The sequence below is a fragment of the Bubalus bubalis genome, chromosome 16 (genome assembly GCF_019923935.1).
Source record: "Bubalus bubalis isolate 160015118507 breed Murrah chromosome 16, NDDB_SH_1, whole genome shotgun sequence".
In the NCBI taxonomy this organism is placed as follows: Eukaryota; Metazoa; Chordata; class Mammalia; order Artiodactyla; family Bovidae; genus Bubalus; species Bubalus bubalis.
The window spans coordinates 1,106,233-1,133,030 of NC_059172.1; the positions used below are offsets into that span (position 1 = coordinate 1,106,233).

The window sequence follows — 26,798 nt, forward strand, 5'->3', positions numbered from 1 at the left end:
ACCTCCTTCCCGCCGCTGAGACTAGGAAGCGGGACGCCAAATCTGTCCCCGCGCAGCCGCCGCCGCCGGGTGCCGAGCGGGGCGGCCGCCCTCTCCGAGGCGCGCGTGCGCACGTCCCCACGCACGCTCCGGCGTACGGCGGCGGCCAGGGGTCGCGAGCCGGTGGAGGACCCGCGCACGGAGGAGCCCGGGGAGTCGGCGCCTCTTCCCTCCCTCTCCCATTCCCCTCCCCGCTCCCTCCCCCCCCTCCCCAAGAATGTTCCGCTACGAGGTGAGCCGCCGCGACCGGAAGTGACCCCTCCCTCGCTCCCGCACAAGCCCAGCTCTCTTTCAGTCTCTCTCTCACGCGCGTCGGTCCCGCGCTCTGGGGAGGAGGGGGCGGCCGGGGCGACCCGCGGGACCCCGCGGAGGGCGGCGGTTTGGGGTGGCGGGTTTCAGCTTCGGGTGGTGAGCCAGCTTCGGGGGGGCCGGGGCGGGACCGCCCTGTCGGTGGCCGGCGGAGAGAGCTGACCTCTGTGTTGGGCTGGGGCGGGCCCGTGAAGTACCGTGACCACACAGCCCCCCGCCCCCGCCTCGGAGGAGCGCCGAGTAGAGAGCCTTGCACCCGCAGCCGGTGATTCCTGTGGAGGACTCACTCGGGAAAGGCCAGAGACGCGTTTCCCGCCCTGGACACGGAAGCGTCTCCCCCTCACAAACGGGCGATCGTCAGGTCCCGGGGGCCCGGACTTGCCTTCTGACTGGGGCCGAGGACTGTTTACTGAAGAGGACTGGGGGCTGGGGACGGGCGTGTCCCGCAGGAGTTCCTTGGGGGCGAGCGCACGGAGGCGTGGGCTGGGGGAAGGTCCCGGGAATGCAGGACCAGTCGAGAGTCTTGGCGCTGTCGCCAACTCGCCGTGTGACCTCTAGCGACTCCTGATGCCTTGGACAGGGTTCCTGGGACTTGTAGAGCTGACAGGGTTGGTCTAGGTGATCCCTGAGAGTCTCTCCAATTTGAGAAGCAGTGATTTGGTTAAGGAGACTTTCGTGATTTGCGAGTGCTTGGAGAAGTTGCCTCTGATGTGGAGGCAGTCGCTTGCTTGTTTCGTGTTGAGTTTGGGAGGACTTAAGATGGGTAGACTGGCCCTTGAACCAAACTTTTCGTTTGGGAACAGCCTCGCTGAGAGGTGGTCAGTCAAGGTGTATCAGAAATGTGCCTGCAGAGAGAGTGGATTTCCGACCCTGAGTCTTTGAAAACTGGACACATAGACCTTGTATTTGATAGAAATGGCTCAAGATCAAACTGACTTTACGAAAATATGGAGAGAAGCGATGAGATGCAGTAGGCAAAGTTCCCCAAAAAACTTGGAAAATTAATCAGTTGAAAAGTGAAATGAAGGGGGAGGGAAGGGAGTGTTTAGAACACACCTAGGTTGTTATGGTGATATCTAGCATTGTTTAGCAGTATCCAGTGTTTGTCTAAAACTTTGCCTCCTTTGAGCCTCACAACACCTCTGAAGGAGATGGTATTGTCCCTGCATTACCACTTAAAGAGACTGTGGTTTAAAGTCTAACACAGCCTGAGACACAATAGGTGCTCAGGAGGTACTGAATGAATTCATCAGAAGGGGTGTGGCTTGTCCAGGTTGGCATCGCTTGTAGGAGTAGAGACTGAGCTTGAAGTTGTCACATCACAGTTTTTCAAGAGTTCACTGTGATTGAAAACTTAGCTTTCTCTTTTACCACCAAGTTTGAGCCTATAGGAAAACAAAATGTGTGAAGGAAAATGGAGAGAAAGCTTTAAAAGGGATTAATAGTTGAGAACATGACATGAACATGGGGAAGAAGAGAATTTCAGTGAAAAATAACTCAGGCAAAAAAAGTGTTCATTTTCAGTTGTCAATGTAACAAGTGATGGAAAGGAAGTTGCAGGCCTAATTTCTTGGTTGCATGAGGAAATGCTATTATTAGAGCCTTGATAAATAGAGAAATGGAAGTTTGGGGGAAGAGGTTAAATAAATAGGAAAGAGAAGCTGAAAGAAAAGGTACTGAATCTTCCAATGTCAGGGAAATTGGGGGATAGAAAAAATGCCATCTGTACAGAAAGTCATAATGAAGCTATTGGTTGATTGGTGTAAGAAGAACATTTTTAGAACATTTTGAAAATGAGGTTGTGAGCTTCCTGAATAGCTAATCTTTTTCTCTCTTTTTTTTTTTTTAGTCTTTGGAGGATTGTCCTCTGGATGAAGATGAAGATGCATTTCAGGGCCTGGGAGAGGAGGACGAAGAGATTGATCAATTCAATGATGATACATTTGGGTCAGGTGCAGTTGGTAAGTGACAGCTTTCTTTTATAATGTCTCGGTCTCCTGCTCTTTTCAAATGCTGTCTTTTATCAGCATTGATACTTTTGTCTTAGCAGGAATATCCTCATTCACAGAGTTGGCAGACTTCTATTCTTCACTCCAAGCATCTACCGTGCCCCTCTGGGCTTCTGTTTGCCTCACTTACAAAACCAGGTGTTTTTCTAAGCCGTGTCCCTCCCAGCTTTATGATCTGTGGCCCTCAGTTGACACTATGAGAAAATCAAGTGATTAGAGAAGTACACATTTTATAAAGGCTGAAAATAATCCTGCTGCTAAGTCACTTCAGTCGTGTCCGACTCTGTACGACCCCATAGACAGCAGCCCACCAGGCTCCCCCGTCCCTGGGATTCTCCAGGCAAGAACACTGGAGTGGCTTGCCATTTCCTTCTTCAGAAAATAATCCTAGAAGAAGTAAATATTTATTTGTGGAACATACAACTTAACTAGTGGACTAGGAGAAAACTCAGGTTCTGATATGTATGTTTTAAAATTTAGTTGATCAATAGTATATAGCATGATCCTCTGTTGTACTGTAGTATATTCAGTTAAATAGAGTTTTTGATTGCAAGAATTTTGGTGATAGAAAGTCTTCATAAATTAGAAAAGTGCTGTGTACAGATGAGATTTTCTCATCCCTGGAGATAGATAAATATTTCAGGAATTGGAAGAGGTTAAAAAATTAAAGAGCCAAACTAAACTACAGGTCACGGTTATAGTTACTGAGATGAGAAATTTAGGGGGCAAGTTTATATGATAAAGTTTGAAATTTGAGATTCTAGAACAAGCATACTAATAAGTTAAAATTAAACTGTACTTAAAAGATGAATAGGTAAGGGAATTCCCTGGTGGTCCAGTGCTTAAGACTGAACTCTCACTGCCAAGGGCCCCGGGTCCATTTCTGGTTGGAGAACTAAGATCCAGCATGTGCGAGGCCAAAAAGAGAGAGGGAGATGCGGCTATCTTTGCTTTGACTGATGGTGTTGAAAAACAACAATGACCACATTTACACTGGGATGTGTGAATATGTGGAGTTTCTTTGAACTCTGTCTAAGCAACAAATATTCAAACTTAAGTAATGAGGAAGAAGAGGAAACTTATTAGTATTGAGTAACCCCAAAATGTTGAATATCAAAAACAAACAAGAGGTCTTTAAAAATGTCGTATTGGTTACTGGTTTTGCAGTGACCTAAATGACTTGTTTGTTTAAGCTTAGACCGAGTTAACTGGCAAAAATGAAAAAATGTTCTCTGTTCAGTCAGGGTTTAGAGAATTCACTGGAGAGCTAAAACTGCCACTTTTGGGAGCAGGAAGAGAAGTATTTAAGGTGAAAGCAAGGCTCATTACAAAAGGGAACTGAAGACCTTTTGGATTCCAGCCGTAGTTTAAGGGAAGACCTCGCCCCAGAGGATAATCTAAGATGCTGTTCTTTCTCCAGGGAGATCACAGGGAAGGAGGGGAAGAACAGAGAATGGTGGGAGCAGGGGGCTGATGGAATTTGCAGATTATATTTGAAACTTTTGTAAAAACCTATAGAATACAATAAAGCTACAAACAAGTGTGTGCTTGCTTCTGGAACTCTTTCTCTCTTAAAATAGTGTACCGAATGTTACCGTTTTGTAGCAAATTTGTCTGTATTGAAATGAAGTATATTAAGACAAGACATAGCAAATGTCCTCAGTTTTGAACCTGGACTGGAGACAAATAGTCTTGCCTTCTCCCTGACTTCCAGAGTGCTTGACAGTCTTTTTTTTTTCTGAGTTTCTCCCAAGATAAGGAAAGTATTGCCCTAAAAGAATTTTAAAGTATGCAGAATTGTATTTTATGGGATGGAAAAGCAAAAAGTGCACACACATTGAAAAAGCCCCTAGGGTTACACAGTAAAAGAACAGGTGGTAAAAGGTAAGAACAGCGAAATAGCATTTGGATAGGGCAGCCCGTTTCTGTACCCTGAGGCACAAGGGCGATTAAGGACTTCTTGGTCTACAGAGTCTGTAGTCGAGAAAAGATTTCTAAATGTGAGCCCTTAACATTGAGACAATTGTAAGGTTAAAATCCTAGTTCCTCCTAACACCTTGTTATAAATAGTATACAGATTTATAAAAAGAAAATTTCTAAGTCCACCTGTGACTTGTTTAACATAGATGAGTAGAGAATTTAAACAAGGAGGTAGAATGTTAGACCTATGACATATGTTTTGACTTAATGGTTTTTAACTCAAGGAGTGAGTGTCTTGAGTAATACCTGTTAATACAGTAGTTATTTTAAGTCACTGGCTACAAATGCTCTGATGTCACCTTTCCATAAGAAACTAGTCAGTGTCTTTGCATGGAAAAAAATATTTGCATCATCTTTGAGCAATAAATGGGCCATAGTAACCTCAACTCATTCTCTAAATATGAAAGCTTACACTTCCAAGGTACTTATTAGATGCTCGGGACCATTCTAAATGTTTTACATATATTATCAATCCTCATAGCAATCTTATGAGATAGGCACTATTATTATTGTCATTTTAGCCAATGAAGAAGGAAAGTGCCAGAGAGGTTAAGTAACTATAAATACAATCAGTGTAAACTACAAGTTATGTTTAATAGTATTTGGGGAATCCTTGGAAATCTTCTGCCTCCATGTGGAAGGATCCTCATTGTTTCTTCCTCCTTTTTACTGATAGCTGCTGAAATCTTTAGAGACTGAGATTGCTCTAAAATTAAATTAACTCTACTTCTTTTTATTTTGTTTTTATTCAGATATATCCCAGAGACACATTTGAAGGGAATTGCCACAACAAGCACGTGTTTATAAAAGCAGACAGGATTTTAGTAACTCACATCTGGGTGTAGGTTAATTTTTTTTAACATTTGTATTTATTTGGCTGTACTGAGTCTTAGTTGCATCACATGAGAATCTTCACTGTGGCATGTGGGATCTAGTTCCCTGACCAGGGGTTGAACCAGGGCTTTCTGCATTGGGAGCACAGTGTTAGCCATCGGACCACCCAGTCCCAGAGTATAGGTTATAGTTGAAGGAAAGTAGGTATCTCTTTCCCTTCATTTCTCTTGTTGTTTCCCCCTACCCTTTATCATTTTGGCAAGTGTGGGTTGAGGTCAAACAAACAAAGGCATGTTTAAGTAACTATATTTTTCAGTCATTCAAAGAAGATACAGAGTGAAGTGTCTTTTTACACCAAGGCCATGTGTGGCCTCTGACGTTGCTTCAGGTGATTTTTCACAAAACAGGAAATACATAAAATGATGATGATGGTGTTTTGTGGCATAGATTTCTTTACTTACATGTTTGAAAAAGTAACAATTCACAACAGAGCCTTTCTTACAGAATATGGTCTTACAGAATATGGCTACTAATCAGTGTTTTTTAAATTAATTACTAAGGACAAATAGATTATCGTCTTTGATGAGACATATAGTAAAGCTTCCCTGGTAGCTCAGACGGTAAAGCGTCTGCCTACAATGCAGGAGACCCAGGTTCGATCCTGGGTCGGGAAGATCCCCTGAAGAAGGAAATGGCAACCCACTCCAGTAATCTTGCCTGGAAAATCCCATGGACCGAGGAGCCTGATAGGCTACAGTCCGTGGAGTCGCAAAGAATCGGACATGACTGAGCGACTTCACTTCACTTCATAGTAAAGTTAGTAAATAGGATTATGAGAAGTGAATGAAAACTCTTCTACATTAGAATTAATCCATTAACAAATCAGTTTCCTAAATTTGGGTAATAAATGTTTTTAAAACCTCCCATAATTAGGGATTATAGACTTTTTTCCCCCCTTTTTTTGGCATTGTTGAGTCAATAAGGTTGGAAAAAGCAGTTGGTCCTTCAGAGCATCCTAGCTTATTCTTCTTTAGCAAAGATGACACCAAGTATTAATGTCACAATTGATTTTTGATTATGCTGTTCCTTGTTTTTTTAATAACCAATAATTTAGTACTGTAAATTTTCATCTAAACTAGGTTTTTCCCTTACTGTACATAGTACATTCAGATCTATCACAGCCCTCCAAGACTAGACAGTGGTTCTGATAGTATCAGATGATAAATTTGGAAATCCCACTTTGTGTTTCTACTTTTAAAAATTTAACATTCCTGAAGAATTGTGGGGAAGTTTTGCTGAGTTACATATTTGTATAATGTTTAAAATTTTTTTAAGCAAACATGTATTTGTAAACAAGAAAAAAGAGTAAAGATACTTTTAACAAGTTCCATATGAAAGTCTAAATCTTTTTTTGAAGTAGCTATCATTTATTACACCCTTAGTATATACCAGACACTTTTCTTTTTCTTTGCATGTTGTTTCCAGTCCTTCTCCTTTCTTTAAATGAGATATATAGAAAAATAAAATGGGGAGGATTGTCATTAAGGACAGTTTTTCAGAATTCTGTTTTGTGATGTTAGTTATAAAGAGAATTACCTATTGTCTGTGTTGGATTTGCAGAACATACAAAACTAAAATAAGAATAAAAATATGTAACATATGCAAGAGAATACATGGGGTTTTGGTGGGTTAGATGAGGCAAAGGTAAGAATTGAAATGAAAAGATTATTTAGAGAAAGCGTCAGTGAGGAGGGAAAGAAAGGTGTCTGAATTTGAATGCTAAAGGCGAAATAGTAGCGCTTTTATCATGGAGGTAGAAGGGAATGATGAGTGATGTGGTTAAGGAGCCTGGAATGAAAGAGGTGATGGAGATGAGGTCTAGTTCTGGAGAAGCTGATAAAGGCTTCTGTAGATTTTCATCTGTGAAATAATGCTCTGTCAGCATAAACAATGAGAAAATAACCTAGTATCAGTGATACAGACTCCATAGTAGTGTACAGAAACGGAGACAGTTAAAGAAGAGGGCTGAGCCTCACCTTTCCCCTGACGTACTTGCAGTAGCCTGCTAACAGACCTCCATGCTTCCCGTAGTGCGACCCCCTTGTCCCCAAATCTGTTTTCAGCACAGCAACCACATCAATTCTTTCAGCAAGCCCAGCCACATCCTGACTTCTTGGGGTCCCATTTCAGAGCAGCTCTAAAGGACCCCTGAGAGCTCCCCCCAATCTGTGCCAACCTCGTTTTCCTTCTGCCCTTCACCCGTGTTCGTTCCAGTCCAAACGCAGTCCTTGCTGCTTCTGAAAATTGTCAATCTCTCATTTTAAGTCCTCTATACTGACCGTCCTTTGCCTGAGACACACTTCCCCTAGATATCCACGTGGCTAACTTTTTAACTCTTGAATTTTTGCTCAAATGTAACTTCCCTTGTCTGTTTCTTACGGTGATGTATGCCATGCACCTAGAACAGTGTTTGTCACATAATAGATTCTCAAAACACGCTAACTGGCTGAAAGGAATGGATTTAAAAGCTTGTAAAGAAGATGACAGTTATCTAAGAGAAAGTGGTATGCTAGCATGAGTTTTTGCCTAAAATGTCACAGAATCTCAAACCCACAGGTTGTAGTACACATATATATCACCAATTTAGAAATCAGTTTCAGAATATAATCTAGATGCCATTGCTAATGTATTAATCTATTACTCTAAAAGTTTGAATTTTATTCCTGATAGGATGTTTGTTCTCAATAGTGAGAAGCCCACTTGAGATGTGCCCCCTTAATTTAAACCTTATTTCATGTGTCTAGGTGGAAATTGAACTTCCCACCTGTCTTCTGGAGTTGGAATTGTTTATTTGGTTAACAGAAGAATTTCACGAAACTTTTTATTCCAGTATGAACCCTGTTTCTTTTTCTGATTTCCTCATAGATGATGATTGGCAGGAAGCACATGAGCGCCTGGCTGAACTGGAGGAGAAGCTACCTGCAGCAGTTAATGAACAAAGCGGCAATGGAGAAAGGGATGAGATGGACTTGTTGGGTGACCATGAGGAGAATCTGGCAGAGAGGCTCAGCAAGATGGTGATTGAAAATGAACTTGAAGACCCAGCTATCATGCGGGCGGTACAGACCAGGCCAGTGTTGCAAGTAAGTGGCCGTGAGCTGGAGCAGAGTAGTAATTGAAGCAGAGTATTGGGCTTTGCTTTTGCTATTTCATTTCATTTACCATACTGAGAGAATTACACATGCCATAGAAATTTGGTGATATTATTCCTTATGATAGCAGTTCTAGAGATGAAGTTGGGGTAGAAGGTATTTTCTAGAATGCTGTAGTTTCTTTATCCTCAACAGTTGCAGCTCTTTGAGAGCTTTGTTCACCACAAATTGGTAAGTTCCCCAGAGAGCCTGCACTGTTCCACACTTTGTGTGTGTTTTCCTTTCTTGCTAGCCCCAACCAGGAAGTCTCAATTCCAGCATCTGGGATGGATCTGAAGTTCTGAGGCGAATCCGAGGACCACTGCTTGCTCAGGTATTAAACGTTTTCTCATTATATAAAATTCCTAGCATCCGCAGCCTGGCTCCTGTTGTTGCCCTTCCCTTACTGGAGCGATGTATAGATGTATGTTCTCTGCTGGCCTCGTGTTGGTCACATTGTCCAGCAGCCATAGCTGAACCTCAGACTCCATGGTCATGCTGACTTGATTGTGCTTTCCTTTGAAATGGTTGAAAGGGAGCCATTGAAACATGAAAATTTTGGCAGCTTATGGTGTCAATTTCAATTAAAGTCATTTTAGGGGCTTCCCAGGTGACGCTAGTGATAAAGAATCTGCCTGCAGTGCAAGAGTTGCAAGAGACACAGGTTCTATCCCTGGGCTGGGAAGATCCCCTGGAGTAGGAAATGGGACTCGCTGCAGTATTCTTGCCTGGAATACACGGACAGAGGAACCTGGCGGGCTACAGTCCGTAGGGCCGCAGAGAGTCAGACACGACCAAGCGACTGAACGCACACAACACGCACACACAGTCATTTTTAGGCACAACTGTCAGGACAGAGCAGACCGATGTTGGCCAGTGGTTGAGGGTGATGGGAGAGGCGACTACAAATGGGCAGCGCTGAGGCAGTTCGGGGAGTGACAGAACTGCTGAGTCTTGATTTTGGCGGCAGGTCCGTGACTGCATTTATCAGAATTTAGTCCTGTACGCCACAGAGGGTAAATTTTACTGGATGTGAAATAAAACTAAATAAAAATTAAAAAAATAATTTCTCAAGGTATTGGGCATCTGTAAAGGTGATTAAGAGATTTCAAGCTAGCTAATTTTTTTAACACTACTTCCTCAATTAGGAAATGCCTACAGTGTCTGTGTTAGAATATGCCTTGCCTCAGAGGCCCCCCCAGGGCCCAGAAGACGATCGGGACCTGTCCGAGCGCGCATTACCAAGGCGGTCCACCTCGCCTGTCATTGGGAGTCCTCCTGTTAGAGCTGTCCCCATAGGCACCCCACCTAAGCAGATGGCTGTGCCCAGCTTCAACCAGCAGGTACCTCTCCTCAACAGGCACTCAGCCCAGGATACTGGGAATCTGGGCAAAACTCTTTGGGAAATGTGCTACTGGGAGGAGGGTGGAAGTGTGGGGTAGGCATTAGATTAGAAAGAAAAATAGCCGATTAGAGGAGAAGTTAGCACAAACAAGAGACACATTCCCCAATGCCCTTTGCTGGTGCTGCTCCTGTTGCTGCTGCCTTTTAATTGGGGGAGAAAAAGGGTAGTTAACCACATTTAGTGTAAATATCCTTTTTAAAATGTTTACTGGCTGCCCAAAACCTTGGCAGAGAGGTAGCTGAAAGCTGGGGGGGTGGGGACACACAGCATTGTCCACATCCCTTTTTACCTTTAAGATATCCCTGCTTTCCCTAGAGCCTGTGCAGTCCTGTTCCATAGACTTCCCTCCACCTGAAACCAGCAGCTGGAAAGGAAGGCCAATGTGGAAGGTATGGGGGGAGGGTGGTGTTGGTATGGCCTAGTTAGGCTCAATATCCTCTGAAATGGTGGAGTCACAGTGGACACAAAAGAGCTGAGCATGGCGGCCATATCACAGGGGCTTCAGAATAGGACTTAGTTAATCCTCCAGCTTTCTTATTCCATCTCCCTCACTGCTACCAAAACATATCCTCTTGGAGAGAATTTGCAAGTCAGAGTATCTGCTGGTACCTCCCTCAGATAGCATGGAAGGGTGGGGATAACTGGAGAATTAGCTAAATCTTCCTCGGTTAAAAAGTGGCACGTTGCTTGATATTTGTGAGAGGAAGTGACTGAAGGTTCTACACGTGGACCAAAGCCATAGCAGTTTGCTTAGAAGTAGGGCTTCGCATTGAGTTCTGTGTCTCTGCCAGTACTCGAGGGGAGGGGGTACAGGTGGAGGGAAAACTGGCTTCACTGAGTGCAGTTGTATGTGTGCTTGTCCTTGTAGATTCTGTGTCCAAAGGCTGTCCACGTTCGGCCCCCAATGCCGCCACGGTATCCTGCTCCCTATGGTGAGAGGATGTCTCCAAACCAGCTCTGCAGTGTCCCGGTATGCCACTCTTCAGCCTAGTGAAGACGTGCAGTGTGTGTTTTCTGATCAGTGCCTGGTGTATCGATACCTCCTAAATGATACATGTTTTTCATAATCTCCATACTTGAATCTCTGGATCTTAAGAGTGCCCAGGTCAGGAGACATGGTTCATCGTGTTCAGCTATTTCTTACCTCAACTCACTTCGTATCTTTAAAGATCTAAACTTGATATGATCTGGTTTCGTGCTGTTACAGTCCATCGTTCTCCTGCTTTCTTTTTCACGTTACATAATCCTAGCGGTTCGTAACTCCTAGCGTTACTCTCTCTCACGTCCCTTCAGTGGACAGCTCAGCTCTACCCTTTGGGAGTTTTCCTGTCCATGTCTATTCTGCGTTTCTAGTGCGTTCCCGTTATTTCTCTGTTTTTATGGTATGACTCTAATGTTTTCGTTTCCTTTTTTTTTTAGAACTCCTCCCTGCTGGGCCACCCTTTTCCCCCTAGCGTCCCTCCTGTCCTCAGCCCCCTCCAGAGAGCACAGCTTCTTGGAGGAGCACAGGTAAGCATAGGATTAGCTCAGCCCGTATAAGAGCTCACCTAAATCCTAGCGTTCGCTAGCTCACATCCCCCCCCCTTTTTTTTTATTCTCGCTACTAATCAATTCCTACTGCCTCTTCTTTCTTCCCCCCATTACTTTCTCAAGCAAAGTTATTGATGGAAACAGTATTCACTGTTCTGTGGATGAAAGTAAGGGGACCTGCCAATCAACTAAACCCAAGATCTTGTTCTTCTTGCAGCTACAGCCTGGACGGATGTCTCCCAGCCAGTTTGCACGGGTGCCTGGATTCGTGGGCAGCCCACTTGCCGCCATGAATCCCAAGCTGTTGCAAGGGCGAGTTGGGCAGATGCTCCCCCCGGCGCCAGGCTTCCGCGCCTTCTTCAGCGCCCCACCCCCCGCTACACCACCCCCTCCGCAGCAGCATCCCCCTGGCCCAGGACCCCACCTGCAAAACCTAAGGTATACAGAGAAGTGTGACTGTCCCTGGTCCGTTGAGTCTCTTGATTGTTGACGTTTAGTGATAGAAGGTAGCAGTCTCCTTGCTATTTTCAAATGATGTATTTTGAGATGTTATTTGATCCTCAAGTTGCCAAACACAGAAATGTTGGATGGTCTCCAAGGTTTCATATGAATCACATTTCCCTCGAGTCATGTGCTTCCTGGGCTTCCCAGGTGGCTCAGTGATAAAGAACTGCCTGCCAGTGCTGGAGAGGTGGGTTCCATCCCTGGGTCGGAAAGATCCCCTGGAGAAGGAAATGGCAACCCCTTCCAGGATTCTTGCCTGAGAAATCCCATGGACAGAGGAGCCTGATGGGCTACAGTCCTTGGGATCGCAAAGAGTAGGGCACAATTTAGCAACTAAACAACAAGATGCTTCCTACTTACATTTGCACGTTAATAATCACCTTTTTCATTTCTTCTAAAGTTTCTTATGTATCCATTTGACACACACACATACATGCGCGAAGTGCTTCTCACCTAACAAGGATTGTCTTACACTAAGGAACAGAGAGGGAAGTCCCTGATGGCTAGGACTCAGCGCTTTCACTGCCATGGCCCACGTTCAGTCAGGGGAACTGAGATCCAGCAAGCTACATCGTGCAGCCAAAAAAAAAAAAGAGGAACAGAGAAATAGATGCTGAGTTGTCAGCTAATCTCAGTGCTTAGCTACTTGCTTGCTTCCACTGGGATTTTACGATAGAGGTTTAAGTTCCTGCTTCAGTGAAATTGTGTTTTATTATATATCACGTTGTCTCAAGGTTCTCCTGAGAAGCAGAACCAGTAGGATATAAAGAAGAGATTTACTTTAAGGCATTGGCTTACATGATTGTGGGGTTAGGAAGTCCAAAATCCGTAGGGCAGGCCAGTAGGCTGGACATTCTGTTGGAAGTTGTGGTTGCACCTAAGGTCTGAATTTGTAGGGCAGGTGAGCAGGCTGGAAACTCAGTCAGGCCTTCCCGTGTTCCAGTCTTGAGGCAAAATTCCTTCTCTGGGAAACTGGTTTTCCTTTTAGGGCCTTCAACTGATAGGCAAGGCCCACCCACATTATCTAGGGCCATCTCTCTCTTTCTTAAAGTTAGCTAATTGTAAATGTTGATAGCATCTACAAAATACCATCACAGCAACATCTAGATGAGTGTCCAAACAACTGGGTGTCTTAGACAAGTCGACATATTAAATTAACCGTCACATGTATATTTTCAGTGTCATTTCCAAATGTGAATTTGAGTACATTAAATTTAGTTAGAGACCTCTCTTTAACAGTTAGGAGCAAAGAGAATTAGACTAGCTTACTGCTGATTCACTCAGATTTTATGATTGTCTTCTTGGGAGTTGATAATTGTCTTTCGTGGAAGATATGAAAATACAGCTATATCTTCCTTATGAAAGATCTTCTTAGAGTAGACACCAACATTCTCTTGGGTGAACCTGTGTGAAGTTATCCAGTTATTGACCACATTCTTTAAAGCTTCAGGTCATCAAAAGGACAGAACTGAACATCTTTCCCTTTTTTCTTAGATCACAGGCTCCAATGTTTAGACCAGACACAACCCACCTTCATCCACAGCACCGTCGACTTTTGCATCAGAGACAGCAACAGAATAGAAAGTAAGTACTTAACCTTCTCTTTTGTGGTTTCTTAATTTATGTTTCATTTTTGACCAATCTAGCTTACTTTTTAAGTAAATTTATCAATATTGAGCTTATTTCAACTGGCTAAGTCAGATTATATGTGCTATTTTATGTAACGCACAAGCTTTGAATGACTAAAGCTTATCAACTTATTTCCAAGTTAATATAATTCTGAAATGCAGTTTAGATCTGGGGTGGGGGGTGGTCAACATGTTATACTCACTCCTTACCAAATTCTTCCCATACTTTTAACTACATTTTTGTTTACCATCTCGGCTCAGAGGTAATCTTGAAGTATAGTCTCTAACATTATATTGGGGTCTTATGTAAAGCCAACAGCCACTTTATTTTTGCCTCTGTTTCATCCTCATTCAAATATATATATATGTGGCCCTAGCTGTGACCAGCTACTGTGGTCAGTTTGGGGGATTAGAAGAAGAACAAGACATAACAAGCCCTTGCTTTCATGGAGCTTATATTTTATTATCATTCTTATACATAAAATAAGAGAATTAAACATAACTTTGAAGTTTTTACAGCTTTCCCTTTTATGGTTCTTTATGTGTAATTTCCTTTTTCTTTCAAAAAAAAAAATTCTGGAATATTTTTTGCAGAGGTAAAAAACTAGTATGGGCCTTTAAGACACAAAAAATACAAACCATAAAGGAAAAGATTAATAATACATTGACTGTTAAAATACAAGCTTCTGAAGCCTGCAGTTGACATTATGGTATTGTGCATTTCAGAATTTAAAAGGGTAGATCTCATGTTAAGCATCTTACCCCCCGCCCCACAACTCCTCAAAAAGGGAAGAAGAACAAAGGGACCCAAGGAGTGGGTGTATCTGTCTAGTGCCTTTTCTATGCTGATGGCATGACAAGTGTTGGCATTTTTCCAGACTTACTGATTTGTATACATTGAATTGTATGTTTCTTTGTACAGTAGTTATCACTGAATAAAGGTGTTTACAAATATTTTTTATGAAATTGTAAAAATATATTAAATTTCTGTATAACAAAAGGCATCAAACACAAGCATGCAGTTTTCCAATAGAGGAAACCTACATGGCTCATAAAAATGCAAAGATTTTCAGGCTCACCTGTACTGAGAAAAGTGCAGATTGAAATTAGATAATCATTTTATATCCTCAGACGGCAAAACATGAAGTGTCTCAACACTCTCGTTGTTAGCAAGAGTGGAATATATGTAGCCTTTGGAGAGAGAATTTGGCAATAAACGATAAGGGTGACAGTGTAGGTACATTGAATCCTAACAGTTTCACTTTTCAGAACATACCTGGGGATATGTTATCACTGTGGACAAGTATGAAACACATAATGCTGATTAAGAATCAAGGAGCAGAATTTCATGCCTGATTCCATTTGTGTAAAATGGAACACTGCTGTATGATATTTAAAGGTAGATGTACCAGTAATACAAGTATAAAAATATTTCATGAAGGATATGTATCAGAGTCAGGATAGTGGTTCCTATAGGAAGGAAGGGAAGCTGGAAACTGTGATCTCGAGGGCCACAAGTGGGCCTTCAACTGTAAATGTAGCACTGTGTTACTTTAATATCACTTTTTAAAAATCTGAAGGAAATTTGACCAAATAATTTTTTCATGAAGTCCAAATGGTGAATAAATGGATTTTTGAATGTTTGCTGGACCTTTCTATGTGTTTAAAGTATATCATAAATTTCAACAAGTTTCTTAAAAGTATGTAGACTTGGAGTCAAGTTGGCCTGTGCTCAGACCTCACTGCTGCCAGGTGTATTGCTTTGGGCAAGGCACCTGATCTCTTCTGAGCTCAGTTTGTTGCCTCAAGTGGGGAAAATAAACCTATGGACCTCATAGGGTTGTTGTGGGGCTTATACACAAGTCCATAGGTGAAGGTGCTTAGCTTATGGTAAAGCACCCAGATCTTAGCTTAGTCCTCTGGTTAGGTATTGCATAGCTCTTTCCTCTCAAATTTTGTTAAGATTCTATTCTTTTTCACTCCTTTTTTAATAAAAGCAAAGGGGAATTTATTTTTTAGTTGGCCTGGTTTACTCAAGTATCTTTATAAGGCGTATTCATGTGTCCTCTCGGAGTGCATGTGACCTGTACTTCTTTTCCAGTCAACATCGGAATCTCAACGGTGCAGGAGACAGAGGGAGTCACCGGAGCAGTCATCAGGATCATATCCGAAAGGATCCGTATGCCAACCTCATGCTGCAGCGAGAAAAAGACTGGGTCTCTAAAATCCAGATGATGCAACTGCAAAGCACTGATCCCTACCTGGATGATTTTTATTATCAGGTATGTACTCTATGCCAGTCTGAAAGATAAGTGTAGTTGCTTACCCTGGTGAAGATACTCATTTAAATATTGGTAGAATTTTCTTCTGAGGTAGTCTTCAAGTGGGTAAGAATTTTGTCCCGTTTTTCAAGCTGAAGAATCTCTCACAATATTCACTGAAAGGTTTGCATATGTGCCTTTTATTTCTAAACTTTAGAGACTCAAACCAATATTTTCAAATCTTTTTGGCATCAGTAATCTGGTTCTTAAAATTAAGAATCTTGGCAGTCTAATGATGTTTCCATTGATGCTAATTTTGAAGGCAGGATTTTTTGATAAGTTCTTCACAATCTGACGAAAGTTAAAAGCCAGTACGTATAGAGCACGAGCAGCATCGCTGCCCCTGGTATAAGCCGCTTCATGGTAAAGAGCGGCCGTGTGCTGTGCTTGCTGCAACTGAAACCGTCTTCTTGCGTGGTAGAATTACTTTGAAAAACTGGAGAAACTGTCAGCTGCTGAAGAAATGCAAGGTGACGGCCCAAAAAAGGAGCGTACCAAGCTCATCACACCTCAGGTGGCCAAGCTGGAGCACACCTACAAGCCAGGTGAGGTCGCCGTCCCCACGCCCACGGCAGGGAGGCACGCCGTGCTGTTGGCAGGACAGCGCAGCAGCAGCGTGTGGATGATGGGATGCAGACGTGTGAGACCGATGCACACGGCACCGCTGTCCTTGACAGACGCGGAGGCCGCTGATTCAAGCGCAGAGTGGATATTTTGACAGATGACCTTTTAAGTCCATTTCTGCTTGAGATTCCATGACTTTTTAAAATGTTATAATTTCTAGTATCCATAAAATAGATAACGGGGAAGATACTTTAGACTTTTTATTATTACAACCAAAAAAAAATGGGAAAGGATAGATTTTGTTAAGACATTGCCTTAGATAATACATAGATTTTTGTAGTGAATTTTTTAGGTCTGGAGTAAAGACTAGAGAACATAGGACCTCCCTGGCAGTCTAGTGGTTAAGACTGTGCTTCCACAGCAGGGGGCTTGAGTTCCATCCCTGGTCAGGGGAACTAAAGTCCCCACATGCAGCACAGCGGGGCTTCCCTGGAGGCTCAGCAGCAGAGAACCCACCTCCCGGTGCAAGGGACAGAGGAGACACAGGTTCGATCCCTGGGTCAGGAAGATCCCCTGGAGAAGGAAATGGCACCCTGCTTCAGTATTCTTGCTTGGGAAATCGCACGGACAGAGGAGCCTGGCGGGCTGCAGTCCATGAGGCCACAAAGAGTCGGACACGACTCAGCAACTAAACAACAGGCCATGCAGTGGGGCCAGAAAAGAGAGACTGTAATGATCTTCTCTGAATGCTGTCTGCCTGTGTTGCTGGGTTTTTACTTGTTGGCAATTTTTGTCCTTGCAGTGCAGTTTGAGGGCTCTTTGGGAAAGCTCACTGTCTCTAGTGTGAATAATCCCCGAAAAATGATTGATGCTGTTGTGACGTCTCGGAGTGAGGATGATGTAAGTAGCCGCAGAATTGTGTGTTTAAGGAAGTCTGAGTCAGCACTGCTTCTTTGACGGTCCCTGGGTTGGAATCCTAAGGCAGCCAGGCAGGACCTGGGGTGGCAGGAGCCTTTGAACTGGGTAACCCTGGCTACAAACAGCATTAGCTGTTTATTCCAGTTTTTAAAACTGTCATTTTCTGTGTGTTTAAGATTTTCCTATGATATCTTCATTTTCCATCGCATTCTCCAATACCTTTTGCTTATCTGTGAATTTAGTTAATAGTTTATGTGTGGGTTTATTCAGTCAACTCCGTGACCTTTGTCCACATTACTTTTGTTTGATTATTAATCTTCACAGTCCTGTCACAAATAGAATTACCTATAGAATTTACCAGCAGTAAATTATTCTTAACATGGTTAAAGAGTTCATACTGAAATGTCTTGTCTTTTTTTAGGAGACAAAAGAAAAACAGGTTCGGGACAAAAGACGAAAAACCCTTTTCATAATTGAGAAAGTAAGTTTTAGAATTGCTAAAGTTGCTGTAGTTAGTTTCAATTAAGCGAACTGTGAAATGTATGTGTACGCAGCACGTGGGAAAGTAAACAATCGGTTAGTGTCCTGTGATCTTAATTAATGTACGTGTTTGTGTAAAGCGCCTGTTGTGTACAGGGCGTGCTGGAAGGGAGTGTGGTTTACCTCACCTGTGGCCTCATGGAGAAAGCACTGCAGTTACAATTAGAAGTCCTGGGGTTTTGTCCAAGCTTGTTCAGTTAACGGCTGAGTGTTTTAGGGCAGGGCATCTTTCTAAGAAAATGAAAAGAAAAATTGTTCTGCCTGTGAATGGATTGTCTGTTCAGCCAGTTCACGTGTATTTATTGACCATTCCCTGGGTGCTGGGCACTGTCCTGGGTTCTACGGAGAATCAGCAGTCGGCAGCTAGTGTTGGACCATAAACACCATGTTGTGGGGCATGGAGTATAGGAGTTAAGAGCACAGCCTCTGAGAACAGGCTCCAAAACACGTCTTTTTCATTTCTCACCAAACCTGTGACTTGAGGCAAGTTATTTAATCTTTCTGTGCCGTCTTTATCTTTAAAAATGAAAATGCTGAGAGTCTCTTCTCACTGGGCTGTGGTGAGTACTCTGTGAGTGAGTATTTGCACGGTGCTTGGAGTGGGGCCTGGGACCCTGTAGTCGTTAGCTGTTACGTTTTCACAGATAGAGGCATCACGGGACGCGGTGGCGCCTGTTGTTCACATTACTAACACTGCCGCTGCTGGAAAATTTGGAAAGTGGATAATCATTTCATTACCATCGCCTGCTGGATTAGCGGTTAAGAAGGGACAGGGAATGATACCTGAAGGCGGTTTTCTTTTTTTTAAGTTGTTTCACAGTGTTTCTGTGGGTTAAGAGAGCAGGTTTCCCTCTCACTGTTACTTCCATGAGCTTCACTCTTAGGTTGTTGTCTGCTAGTCCTGAATGGCCGAGTTGTTCACCTAATGTTCTGAGTTTGCTGAGGCCGGCTTTGTCTCTCCCTTAGACCTATAGTTTACTGCTTGATGTGGAGGATTACGAAAGGCGTTATCTCCTAAGTCTGGAAGAAGAGCGACCTGCCTTGATGGATGAAAGAAAGCACAAAATTTGTTGCATGTATGACAACTTAAGGGGGAAATTGCCTGGACAGGAGAGGTAAGAATTGTGTCCTTTGGTAAAAATGTTAGTCTCACTAGATTCCTTTGGGCTTTATACATTCTACCCTTACCCTTCTTTACCATTTCAGTAAGCTCAGAGTCTTTGCTTTTGGCCTAACTCAAATGCCACTCCATATAAAACATTTTAGAATCCTTTTGGGCCGGGGTGGGGGGGGAGGAAATATATGTATCTTGAATTCATTTATTTAGCAAGTACCTCTTCAGTATCTATTAGGAACGGTGCTGGACGCTGGAGACAGTGGGAAACATTGTTTAGTTTCTTTTGTTGAGCTTATAGATTGTATCTAGTTTATGCTTGTGTGTTGTGTGTGTGTGTTAGTCACTCAGTTGTGTCCGACTCTTTGCGACCCCACGGACTGTAGCCCACCAGGCTTCTCTGTCCATGGAATTCTGCAGGCAAGAATACTGGAGTGGATTGCCATTCCCTTCTCCAGAGGAACTTCCCAACCCAGGAATCAACCGTGTAATCTTTATGTATTTTGTTTCCTACTAAGATGGAAAGTGTAAACATTCATACTTTCTTGGGGTTGCCATACAGTTATTTGCTGTGGAAGCCAGTCAGTCTTCCAGTGAAGACTAAGCTTCTTAGTATGATTTCTCTGTCTCTCTGTCATCTCTCTCCTACCTAGTATCTGGAATAGAATCTTGCTAATGGTAAATGTTCTAGAAATCACAATATTTATTTGATAAATGCAAGAGGACACTCCCTTTGTCTTTGCCCATGCAAGAGAATTGATGGTTCTTTTAAGCTAGGACATACGCAAAACAAAACTTTTTGAAAAGGACCTTCTTTTTAGCACATCTTTTCCGGAGTTGGACTGACAGGGAGCTTGGTTGAATAAATCTGGGTTTCTCCATAGATTGGATTGTTATGCAGCCAGTAAAATCTATAAAGTATTATGTATTGCCGTGGAAAAGTGTTCATAAGAAGTTGTCAGGTGAAAAAAGTCAAGTAACAAGCCATATAAATTATATGGATCCCCCCTTTTTAAAAAATGAAAGATAAAAATATATAATACACAGCAAAAATGTCTTCAAAATGATAACACTAGTAAATTATCTCTGAGATGATGACTATTATTTATATATATATATTTCCAGACTTTGCTGTTTTAACCGTGTCATTTGTGTAGTTCCTTGAAAGTTAATAAAGGAAATCAATGCCTATAGTTTGATTAGTTTTTTTAATGTACAATTTTTGAAATGATTTTCAGTATTCATGAAACTCGAAGAATTTACTTTTTATTATTTGGTTGAGAGTGGTAAAGTAATTCTCACTGTTTTGTAGTACAGATCATTGCAGAGTGAAAATAAATGCAGTGTGTTCATCTAGTAACATGTAAGAGGAGAAAGGTGGTTTTTATATTGTTCTTGCTGACCTAAGTTGGCATTTTCTTCCCCCACAGGCCGAGTGATGACCACTTTGTACAGATCATGTGTATCCGAAAGGGGAAGAGAATGGTGGCCCGGATTCTGCCTTTCCTCTCCACAGAGCAAGCAGCTGACATTCTCATGACAACAGCCAGGAACCTCCCTTTCCTCATCAAGAAGGACGCACAGGATGAGGTGACCCACCACGTGGGGTCCTCTTTCCTTTGGGTCTTCACAGTGTATAAGATTTCTAGAAGCCAGACTTCTTATTTTTCCCCCTTATCCCTTTTGTGTTCTTTTACCTAATCTTTGGCTCAATGATTTGAGTATTTAAAGCAAAAACTTGACTCCAAACCTGTATTTTTAATGCCACTTCTTTATCCAACAGACTGTGTTCCTAAACATGAGGAAAGCAGTAATTCCATCTTATGTGGCACAGTTGTTAAGCTGTGATCTGTATTAGAACTGCTTTGGAAGCAAATAGTTCAGCCCTACCCCAGACTTGCTGAATCAGTGTTTACAGAGAGAAGACCAGGCCCCCAGCTGGGTCTGACGGCTCACTATTTGCCGTTCATGATCCCGGTTACCTTATTGGATATAAAGTATCATTCATGGGCTGTTATTAGTGGTTTAACACTGACCTGTAGACTTGAATGGTGTCCCACAAGAACTGGGCCAGTGCTTTTAAGCAGTTTAAACTGGGCTAGAATTTGTGGGTTTCATTTTCTTTATATTAATAGTAGTATTTTAAATTTTATTTATGTTTGACTGTGCTGGGTCTTTGTCGCTGCACGGGCATTCCTCTAGTCGCGGCAAGCAGGGCCGCTCGGTTACGGTGCTCAGGCTCCTCTTGTTGCGGAGCACAGGCTCTCGGGGGTGTGGGCTTTAGTAGCTGGGGTACACCGGCATAGTTACTCCAAGGCATGTGGGATCCTCCTGCACCAGGGATCAAACCCATGTCTCCTGAACTAGCAGGCGGATTCTTTACTGCTGAGCCACTAGGGAAGCCGTGGGCTAGAATTTGAAACATGATTATCAAGTTTGTAAGAATTGTTCTCTGCTTATTCCTATCACAATACTTGAAAGATGAGCAAAATTCAAAATAGTATTAGAAGTTCAAAGCAAGAAATTGATATGATTAGCGCAAAGGGCTAATATTATTAAGTATGAGATTCAAAGTAATAGAATTTATGCGAATGAACCCGAGTGAAATTTATTCTTTTACTCATTTATTTATGAGTGAAAATTATTCTTTCTGAAATAATAGAATTGAAAGAATTTCTTCACTCAGCAAATACTTACTAAGCACTTCTGTGTCCCAGGCACTGTTATGTAGGCCCTATAAGTATAGTGCCTAATTCTTGGTGCTGGGAGTTAGGAGCCCAGAGAGGCCTGCTGTAGTGGAGCTTATGTGCTAGTGAGGAAAACTTGGTTGAATATAGAGGCTAAGATTTTACCTGTATGTGTTAAAGAGTAATAGACCACATCTCTAAATACTGTTTGTTTGAAGTAATAGCAGGTTCCAGGTCTGAGGCATAAAATGTACAAGATAGTCATGGAGTATCGTGTCAGAAACCAAGAAAGCTGAAAGATTACTGTGGTTCTGTGTAAAAGACGCGCAGACCAACTTGAAGGAACCTCCTTTCAGTCACAATGGGATAATTTGTGTCAGAAACAAAAATTAACACCAGTGGATTGCTGTAGATCGGATATGTTTAATGAGTTCATAATATGAAAAAAATGTAGAGATTGCTTGGTCATCAACTCATTATTCTGAAAAGTGGTAAGTAAAGGAAAAGAAGCATTTATCCTGCTGCATTACAGCCAAAAGTCAAGGTGACTAGAGTGTTGATATTAGGAAGTTGTTCTTTATAGAAGAATTTCAGCTAATAAATTCCAAAGAAATGAGAAAATTGCCGTTTTACAAGCTCCTAATGGAAAAAACAGTCTGTCTCGGCAGCAGCCATTACTGGAGCTGAAAGCGTGGGACATTTGGCTGTAATGCAGCAGGATAAATGCTTCTTTTCCTTTACTTACCACTTTTCAGAATAATGAGTTGATGACCAAGCAATCTCTACATTTTTTTTCATATCATTATGAACTCATTAAACATATCCGATCTACAGCAATCCTCTGGTGTTAATTTTTGTTTCTGACACAAATTATTCCATTGTGACCGAAAGTAGGTTCCTTCAAGTTGGTCTGTGCGTCTTTTACACAGAACCATAGTAATCTTTCAGCTTTCTTGGTTTCTGACACGAATGGGGATTTTCTCATTTCTTTGGTTGGGGCAGGCTGGCCACACCTGAACCCGCAGACGACCGCCAGCCCCACGGAGGGGAGCAGTGCAACTGCGTGCTTCCTGACCCCGCGCGGAGGGAGCTCTCAGCTCTCCATGGGTGTCCTTGCCGCGCACCGCCCTGCCCCCTCTGCTGAACTCGAGTTCAGTCAAACCTCTGATCATAATTACTAGTTTTTATGGGGGAAAGACTGAAGATTGGGTCATTCTTAAGTGATACCACAGAGGTGCCATTAGCCAGATTCAAACTATGGGACAAATGACCCAGTTTCTTCAAATAAATGGCACGAGAAAAGGAGATGGGCAAGTGACGGAGGACCTGTTAACAGATTCTAAAAGCCTTAGAGCCACCATGCAGCGTGTGGATCCGATTTGAATCATCGTTAGAACAAATCGGCTCCTAGACATTTCTGAGACTGTTGGACTAATTTGAGTTTGGAGTGGATATTAGATGATCATTAAGGAGTTAAACTTCCACAGGTACGATAATATTGTGACAGAATTGAAGTATTGCTATTTATGACCAAGATGATGTGACATGGGAGGAACATAGATTTAATGAGGTTGGCACCCTGTTACTGATTGAATTGTTGAAGTTGGGTTGTGGGTACGTGGACTTCACTATACCGTTGTTTGCACTTCTGTGTGTGTTTGAAAATGCTCTGGGCTTCCCAGGGGGAACTAGTGGTAAAGAACCTACCTGCCAGTGCAGGAGACATGAGAGACACGGGTGCAGTCCCTGGGTCGGGAAGATCCCCTGGAGGAGGGCATTCTTGCCTGGAGAATCCCATGGACAGAGGAGCCTGGTGGGCTACAGTCCATAGGGTCGCACAGAGTTGGACACAACTGAAGTGACTTAGCACGCACGCAAGAATGCTTTAATTTTTAAAGCTCTGTTTATTTAGAATAGTCGATCATAAAAAGGAGTCTTCTCTAGTCTTGAATGCTACTTAAAGTGGAACCAGCCTTCATTTTTTATGCTGTGGTCATTGAGTGCTGGAAGCACCCTTGATTTCAGGTGTCATAACCCAGTTACACCAGTAGCTCTGTATTGTCGTTTCCCAGCCTGGGCCTTACGGCAAAGCAGAATGAGTGAGCTAGCAGGCTGGAATCCAGCAGCCTTGAATTCTGGTTCTGGCTGCTAGCTTTGTAACCAAAGTCTGGGTTTCTGATCACTTAGCTTCTCTGATCTATAAACATTGATTGATCATTTCTCTGTTTCCTCATTGAGCTTTTATAAAGATAAATTAAGATACCATTAAGTCTGAAAATACTTGTCAGTAACTCTCTGACTCTAGGAATTTACCCGTGTTCGAGTGCCTCGCACAGTAGTTAAGCTGGCAGTTGACTCACGGCTTCTCTGTGTCTTGGAGCCTGAGGGTCTGTCCTGTTCATCATGTGCTTTTAGCCCATAGTGCCAGCACAGTGTAAGCATCTGAGTATTTGCACAGTGAATACCGATGTTCTATCATGTATCTTGCTCTGTATTTGAGAAGTGATTTTGCCCCCTCGCTTCACACAAGTAATGATGTTCCTGTACGAGTGGAAAAAATTCTCAGCAGTTACCGTGGAATCTGCTGCTGAGATGCTGACAGTATCTGCTGGACTTGTCAGGCTCCTTTGTTACATCTTGCCTGGGGCAGTGGGCACCCCTCCGTCCCTGCCCACTAATGGGTATAGCTGAAGTAGCAGTTAACCAGACTGTGATGGCCTGTCCGTTCTGTTTTTCGGTAGGTGCTGCCATGCCTATTGAGTCCCTTCTCTCTCCTCCTCTACCATCTTCCACCAGTGACCGTCACCAGCCTTCTGCAGCAGCTGATGAACCTACCTCAGAGTGCAGCGGCCCCAGCTCCGTCCAACCCACACCTCTCTGCCGTGCTCCAGAACAAGGTGAGCCCTGAGCCCTGCGAGCCTTCTCAGTCCGAGGTACGGGTACAAATGATGGCCGCTGTGGCCGTCGTGGCGGGAAACAGGAGGGTGAGGGGGTTGGAGCTGTAACCTCAGCGGGGAGCTCCATTAAGCTCGTGGTGACAGAAGCTGGAGATGGTAGTGGTTTTCACAAGACAGGGTGCTCTGTACCTCACGTGGAGAAAACCCGGTGTGTGTCGGGGTGCAGACTCCTTTGGTCCCCCGCTGTGCCATCCCAGCAGCAGCTGCCACGCTTGCACCCTCAGTGGGTGTGGAATTTAGGGCTCTGCTCTGCATCAGGAGGAGAGGAGGGTTTAGAGGGCTGAAGGGTGTGGGGGAGCTGGCCTCCTCACTTGGAGCTCTAACCACCGACTTCTACTTGATCTCAATGGCCAGCTCTTAGTCTCACGCCGCACCCGAGTGCAGGGAAAGCTGGAAACATCTCTGAGTTCACGTCATTGTCACCACGGGTGAAGTCAGATCTAGTAAGAGGAAAGAGGATTAGGTAGGTAATGAGCCGTCTCTGTCACAAGACATCCCAGTTCATATTTCGTTTATATCAGATTAAAGATCCAGAGACTCCCAGGGGAAGCATAAATACAGAAGGAGAGCGGTAAGCTTTTAGACAGAGCAGGTTTCCACTCCTCGTCGGCCGCGTCCTAGGTTTGTGGCCATGAACAGATCATTTTGCTTTGCTGATCCACGGTTTCCTGATCTGTAAAGTGGAGGTGATGTCAGCGTCACTTAGATGAGCAGGCAGCTGTGAACGATGCAGTTTAATGCTGGGTACACAGTGGCGCTCACTCGGGACCATCCGTTACAGTAAAGGGAAAAGGAGACCGAGGCGGGTTTTCTTCTGGCACCTGAAAACCTGGAGAGCCTGGCTCGAAGGGCAGTGAGCGCCTCAGAGACTGAGAGGGTGGCGGTGCCTTGGGACGCAAGACAGGGGTCCCAAAGTTGTGTGCCTTCCTCGTTATTTGGTCTCTTAGCTTTAATTTTGATAAAGGCAGTCAAAAAGCCTGAAGTCAGACGAGATTATGTAACCTGTTGTTTTTCTGACAGTGACATGAAGGGAACTTTGTGGAAAGGCGAGGTTATCCTCTGTGAGGTGAACTCAGAAAGGGGGGAGGGAATCCCAGAATCTGCCCAGCTTCTCTTCATGGGCCACGATAGCCATGATTCATGTGTTTAACCTCAATCTTGTCCATGTTTGTGCCCCTTTAGAGTCCGTGTTTTCTGCTCTTACTGCCCACGGAGTAAAATAAGTATTTATATATCTCTCTACAGCATGTTGCTAAATTTTAACAGTCCTAGATATGGTAGATGGATCTGTTTATCCTCTCTCTTTTTTTATCTTTTAAACTCTCATTAACACCCTCTAAGCCTTTGTATTTCCAGATACGTATGTCATTTTTTAAGGAAATGTTTTCTTTACAGCCTAATCATTCCATTTCTTTTTCTTTATTTTCCCACAGGACTTTAACACCTGTTTTCTTAATTCAAACTCTATTTTTGTTTTTGTTTTTTCTATGAAGTTTAATTTTCTGTATCAAAATTTGTCTTCATGTAACTCTCCCTTCTATTTCTGTTCTAGTAAATAGGAGAAAAGCTACCCCCTGCCCATCTTGTGACAGGGAAGAGTCCACTTTTCATCGAAGGGTGGGATGGGGGAGCCGTTGCCCTTGAGAGAGCCTGAGCTGCCGAGTCTGGAGGGACGCCTCTGGGCTCTGCGCGGGCTAGGAGCAGCACGGCGAGGGGTGCCTGCATTCAGTGCCACCCCCTCGACCGCCTGGCCCCCCGTCGGCGCGGTGTCTCACGCCCTCTGTCTCCTCTTGCAGTTTGGCCTGTCCCTGCTCCTCGTCGTCCTGAGCCGCGGGGAAGACCTACAGAGCTCAGACGCCGCTTCAGAATCGGCGCAAAGCAACCCATGGTCAGTCTGGGCCGTGTTTCTTCTTTGAAGTTCTTTCAGGTCCTCTTTTTCATTCCTTTTCTTACATTATTATTATTATCGGTTTTCCCTGTTAGGACGGAGGTGATGTTTGTGGCAACCCGAGAACTTTTGCGGATTCCCCAGACGGGCCTGGCCAAGCCAATCTCTATACCCACAAACCTAGTATCCCTCTTTTCTCGTTACGTTGACCGACAGAAACTGAACTTGCTGGAGACAAAACTGCAGTAAGTTGGAAATAGCAGAATTCCACATCTCACTGAAGCTGGCACTTTAGAAGTTACGTTGAGGAGGTTGGGGGTGAAAGGGGCATAAGACGTCATGAATCCAGTGGAAGAGATTAAACACTTCTGTGAAATACA

General features: G+C 43.5%; 1 protein-coding gene across 4 annotated transcripts; it reads left to right on the forward strand.

The window, feature by feature from the left end:
- Nucleotides 1-26,798, forward strand: PATL1 (PAT1 homolog 1, processing body mRNA decay factor). Of its 4 annotated transcripts, none has more exons than XM_025265995.3 (19): nt 1-271; nt 2,198-2,309; nt 8,097-8,314; nt 8,616-8,696; nt 9,511-9,705; nt 10,085-10,156; nt 10,636-10,737; nt 11,187-11,276; nt 11,515-11,735; nt 13,296-13,385; nt 15,531-15,711; nt 16,172-16,295; nt 17,117-17,214; nt 17,654-17,713; nt 18,739-18,887; nt 20,317-20,476; nt 24,315-24,470; nt 26,327-26,418; nt 26,514-26,798. In XM_025265995.3, exons 1-19 carry the CDS (start codon nt 257-259, stop codon nt 26,665-26,667), a joined length of 2,370 nt encoding a protein of 789 aa, XP_025121780.3. In that variant the 5' UTR covers nt 1-256; the 3' UTR covers nt 26,668-26,798. The 4 variants fall into 4 exon arrangements, with proteins under 4 accessions (XP_025121780.3, XP_006068132.3, XP_044785004.2 ...); XM_044929069.2 differs by lacking the exon at nt 1-271 and adding an exon at nt 743-1,008; XM_044929070.2 differs by lacking the exon at nt 1-271 and adding an exon at nt 743-956.